Genomic DNA, 5,978 nt, shown 5'->3' with positions numbered 1-5,978 from the left:
CCATTTAACTTTTTGTATCGTTCTTTCATCAAGAGGTAGTTTTATCTACCCTTTTTTCGGTTATTGTATCCACCCTTTTTTTTTTGGCTATTGTATTGGCCTTTTGTCAGGTTATTGTATCCACCATTTATCTAATTATTGCCTTTGCCTGCTTTTGGTACTGTTCTTTTTATCTTGTTATGGTATCCACTTTTTTCCTTGTTATTGTATCCTCCCTTTAACTGGTTATTGTATTCACCCTTCAACTGGTTATTGTATTCAACCTTTAACTGGTTATTATATCCACCATTTAACTTGTTATTATATCCTTTAACTGGTTATTATATCCACCCTTTAACTGGTTATTGTATCCACCCTTTAACTGGTTATTGTATTCAACCTTTAACTGGTTATTGTATCCACCATTTAACTGGTTATTATATCCACCCTTTAACTGGTTATTATAGCCACCCTTTAACTGGTTATTGTATCCACCTTTTAACTGGTTATTGTATCCACCCTGTTCCTGGGTATTGTATCAACCCTTTCCTGTTTATTGTATCCACCCTTTCTTGGTTATTGTATCCACTGTTTAACTGATTATTGTATCAACCGTTTAACTGGTTATTGTATCAACCTTGTTCTTGGTTATTGTATCCACCTTGTTCCTGGTTATTGTATCCACCCTTTTTCAGGTTAGTGTATCTACCCTTTAATTGGTTATTGCATCCACCCTTTAATTGGTTATTGTACTCACCTTTAACTGGTTATTGTATCCACCATTTTTCTGGTTACTGGATTGCCCTTTTTTCAGATTATTGTATCCAGCCTTTTCTGTTTTTGTATCCACCATTTATGTGATAAATGTCTTTGCCTGTTTATTGTACTGCTCTTTTTATCTTGTTATTGTATCCCATTTATCGGTTGATTGTATTGCTCCTTTTATCTTGTTATTGTATTCACCATTATGTGGTTGTTGCATCCCCCATTGTCTGGTTATTGTATCCACCATTTTTCCTGGTTATTGTATCCATCATTTATCTGGTTATTGTATTGCTCTTTTATCTGGTTATTGTATCACCATTTTCCTGGTTATTTTATCCACCCTTTTACTGGTTATTGTATCTACCCCTCTCCAAGTTTTCGTATTGCCTTTGTATCCATCCTTTTATCAGGTTATTTCATCCACCATTTATTTGGTTATTGCATTCCTCTTTTCTCTGGTCATTATTTTCTCTCATCTGACCCTTGTAATTTTAACCCTTTGTCTGGTTATTGTATCCTCTTTCATACCTACTGTATCTCTCCCCTTGGTTAATGCTTCCTTGTATCCACTGTATATAGACAGTAGCTTTGTAGCATCCTATTCACGTCTTGTATCTTTGAGAGATCCTGATTTGTATCCTATGGTAGATAATTGGTTGGCCAAGGCACCAGCTAACCGTTGAGGTACTACTGCTAGAGAGGTATTTGGTCCTTTGATTGGACAGGTAGTACTACATTGGATCCTTCTCTCTGGTTACGGTTCATTTTCCTTTTGCCTACACATACACCGAATAGTCTGGCCTATTCTTTTCATATTCTCCTCTGTCCTCATACACCTGACAACACTGAGATTACCAAACAATTCTTTCTCTCTACACTGTAATTGTTTAGTGGCTACTTTCCTCTTGGTAAGGGTTGAAAAGAGACTTTAGCTATGGTAAACAGCTCTTCTATGAAGACACTCCAAAATCAAACCATTGTTTTCTATTCTTTGATAATGCCATAGCCTTTGTACCATTATATTCCACTGTCTTGGGTTAGAGTTCTCTTGCTTGAGGGTACACTCAGGCACACTATTCTATCTGTTTCCTTATTTCCTTTCCTCACAGGGCTATTTTTAGCCTGTTGTAGACCTTGGGCTTATAGCATCCTGCTTTTCTAACTGGTATTTTAGCTTAGTAATGATGATAATAATAAAATATTTAAAAAATCATGAAGTATAGAGAATTTTTGGCGATTTATATTAGCCAAGCACTACACGTTTCCAGGGAGGTTCCACATGTTAATAGACCATCTTGTATTTTCATGCTAGCACAAGCTTTTGTGACGTTCTTGCTCCCAAGTCGTTGTATAAAAACTCAATGACTGTTTAATAAAGTTTAGTGGCATTCACCTCGCCTCTGTTATCACCTATACTCAATTTCATTTAATGAGGCGCATTTGCACTGACTTGTAGGGGTGCCCTTTTAGCTCGGAAAAGTTTCCTATTAGCTGATTGGTTAGAATTATTTTATCCAACCAATCAGGTTGTAGGAAACATTTCAGAGCTAAAAGGGCACCCATGTGAGTCAGTGCGAATAAGGCACTATGTCTCATTAAAAAAAGAAAATTGAGTATCAGTGCCCGCTTGTACACATGTATGGCCTGACACATAGTCATTTCTTAGAGGACTGTTGTCAGATTGTGGCCATGAATAGTATCAAAAACTGTCTTTTGATTTTCTCCTGACCAAAAAAGTGTAATGGTTGGTCATTGCGAGAATGTTCATTTTTTTCTGCTTTTTCTGCTTGGCTGATCAGGTTCATTTGAGAGTTGCTTCTTAATCTATTTGTTTCACTTTGTTAATATTGTTATGAATTTGTTTGTTCTTGCGCATAGTTATTTGTTTTTAGGCATTAACTGGCTTTGCATTCTGGTTTTCCAATTGTGATTGCAGCTTTTCTTGTAGCAATAACTAAAACAAGCTAGAGAAACATTTTGAGAGTGCAGACCTCCACCGCGGCAACTTATTTTGGTCGACCTTTTGCTCGATCTTGACCTTGACCTTTGACCTAGAACTTTCAAATTTGAATCTCAACATAACAAATTAAACCCTGGAAGTTTCACTACTCTATCAGTAAAATTGTGGCCAGGAAGTTGTTCACAAACAATTAAACACCCAGACAAATGGAGAAAGAGACAAAAACATAACCTCCTTCCATCTCAGTTGGCGGAGGTAAAAAGCAAGGTACATTGCTGCATTGACACCAATAAGAGGTTGCCAATGACACCCAACTTCCTAATGGGTTACTACATCCGGACTCGGGTCAAGCGCACAGCCTCGGGTCAAGATGAGTCGGGTTTCCAGAGAATTGTCACAAGGTGTTTCCTTCCCCTACCACTACTCCTCCCACACCCCACCATGCTCCTCCCACCCCACCAGGCTCCTCCCACCACGCTCCTCCCACTTCACCACGCTCCTCCCATCCCTTCGCTCCTCCCTCCCCACCACACGCCTCCCACCCCTTCGCTTCTCCCTCCCACCACGCTCTTCCTTCCCCACCACTCTCCTCCCACCCCTTCGCTTCTCCCTCCCCACCACGCTCCTCCCACCCCTTCGCTCCTCTCACCCTACCACACTCCTCCCACCCCACCACGCTCCTCCCACCCCACCATGCTCCTCCTACTCCACCACGCTCCTCCCATCCCACCACGCTCCTCCCATCCCACCACGCTCCTCCCACGCCACCACGCTCCTCCCTCCTCCTCCCATGTCCCCACCCCCATGTAAACAAGATTTCTGCCTTTTCGATCGTGGGTTGATGTTCACGGTGGGTGCATTTTATGGCCATGACAGAGGGAATGTTTTGTTATTTGAGAGCAAGATTTTATACTTCCAGGAGTCGTGTTTCGAGTTAAGTGTTTTAAGGAATTAGGTCAGATCTGAAAAAGTTTTTTTTTTGGGGGGGGGAGGGAGTGAGATATGGCCCCTAAAGAGGTCTTTTACTCTGTATTTTTCTTTTGACTTATATATATATATATATATATATATATATATATATATATATATATATATATATATATATATATATATATATACATATATATATATATATATATATATATATATATATATATATATATACACAGTATGTATATATATAATGTGAAATTCTTTTCACATTTACACGTGTGATCTCTCTTTGTGGCTGAGTTGCTAAGTCAATGGAACCTCGGTTACTTGGGACTGGGTTCGATTCCCTAGCCTACCAGAGGCTATTATCTTTCAGTTGATTCCCCCTTGGGTCTCTGATCCCGAGGTAGAGAAAATCCAGATATTAGGAAGAGTATAATATATGGCTTATATATATATACTGTATGTATATATATATATATATATATATATATATATATATATATATATATATATATATGTATTATATATATATATATATATATATATATATATATATATATATATATATATATATATATATATTTCTTCCTTTTTTACTCAATTCAAAGACGTTTTTCCCGAACAAGGGATGGCTTCACATAAAACAATACTGTGGTCACTCCTACGTTAGTATGTTGAATTTTAGAGTTGTATCGTACAGTATGCAAAATTCAGGAAATTTATATATGTGTTTTGATCTTCTATAAATTTAAATTCAATTGATTATGTTGACCTTACATTATTTTATGATTTTATCTAAACTTTTATTATATAATTTTTGTATATTTTAGATAAATAAAAACTTCCTCTGAAGGTAGATAAGAATTACGTAAGCCAGTTTCTCTGTTGTCATCGTTTATAGTTTATTATTGTCTGTACGTAAGGTTGTATTTATAGGTAATTTGTGTGTGATATTGACCCTAATGTTCCTTATGGTGAATTTGATCTCGGGAAGCTTGATTATTTCTGTATTATTTTGTGGCGAATTAGGAGTGAGAAATGTATTATTTTGTGGGTGATTTGAAGTGAGAAAGTGGGATTATTTTAGGATTATTTTTTGGGAAATTAAAGTGAGAAAGAGGGATTATTTCAGGATTATTTTGTGGGAATTTTAAAGTGGGAAAGAGGGATTATTTCAGGATTATTTTGTGGGAGTTATAAAGTGAGAAAGAGGGATTATTTCAGGATTATTTTGTGGGAGTTTTAAAGGGAGAAAGAGGGATTATTTTAGGATTATTTTGTGGGAATTTTAAAGTGAGAAAGAGGGATAATTTCAGGATTATTTTGTTGGAGTTATAAAGTGAGAAAGAGGGATTATTTCAGGATTATTTTGTGGGAGTTATAAAGTGAGAAAGAGGGATTATTTTAGGATTATTTTGTGGGAATTTTAAAGTGAGAAAGAGGGATAATTTCAGGATTATTTTGTTGGAGTTATAAAGTGAGAAAGAGGGCTTATTTCAGGATTATTTTGTGGGAGTTTTAAAGGGAGAAAGAGGGATTATTTCAGGATTATTTTGTGGGAGTTTTAAAGGGAGAAAGAGGGACTATTTTAGGATTATTTTGTGGGAAATTAAAGTGAGAAAGTGGAATTATTTCAGGATTATTTTGTGGGAATTTCAAGTGAGAGAGAGGGATTATTTCAGGATTATTTTGTGGGAATTTTAAAGTGAGAAAGTGGGATTATTTCAGGATTATTTTGTGGGAATTTTAAAGTGAGAAAGAGGGATTATTTCAGGATTATTTTGTTGGAGTTATAAAGTGAGAAAGAGGGATTATTTCAGGATTATTTGGTGGGAATTTTAAGTGAGAGAGAGGGATTATTTCAGGATCATTTTGTGGGAATTTCAAGTGAGAGAGAGGGATTATTTCAGGATTATTTTGTTGGAGTTATAAAGTGAGAAAGAGGGATTATTTCAGGATTATTTTGTGGGAGTTTTAAAGGGAGAAAGAGGGATTATTTCAGGATTATTTTGTGGGAGTTATAAAGTGAGAAAGAGGGATTATTTCAGGATTATTTTGTGGGAGTTTTAAAGGGAGAAAGAGGGATTATTTCAGTATTATTTTGTGGGAATTTCAAGTGAGAGAGAGGGATTATTTCAGGAGTATTTTGTGGGAATTCAAAGTGAGAAAGGTGTGTTATTTCAGGATTATTTTGTGGGAATTTAAAGTGAGAAAGGTGTATTATTTCAAGATTATTTTGTGGAAAATTTAAAGTGAAAAAGATGCATTATTTCAGGATTATTTTCTGGGAATTTAAAGTGAGAAAGGTGTATTATTTCAAGATTATTTTGAGGAAAAT

General features: G+C 36.1%; 1 protein-coding gene across 1 annotated transcript in view; it reads left to right on the top strand.

Annotated features, from left to right (window-relative positions):
* The first annotated feature begins 3,074 nt into the window (after positions 1–3,074).
* The window catches only part of LOC137625542 (NPC intracellular cholesterol transporter 1-like), a 53,671-nt gene continuing 50,767 nt past the window's right edge, over positions 3,075–5,978 (top strand). Inside the window, exon 1 of the mRNA XM_068356452.1 lies at positions 3,075–3,554. Within this exon, the coding sequence (XP_068212553.1) occupies positions 3,075–3,554 (480 nt within the window). The remainder of the gene's footprint in view (positions 3,555–5,978) is intronic.

The sequence above is a fragment of the Palaemon carinicauda genome, chromosome 32, assembly GCF_036898095.1.
Source record: "Palaemon carinicauda isolate YSFRI2023 chromosome 32, ASM3689809v2, whole genome shotgun sequence".
NCBI lineage: Eukaryota > Metazoa > Arthropoda > Malacostraca > Decapoda > Palaemonidae > Palaemon > Palaemon carinicauda.
Note: the sequence above shows the minus strand (reverse complement) of the source record. Positions and strands in the feature narration are given on the sequence as shown.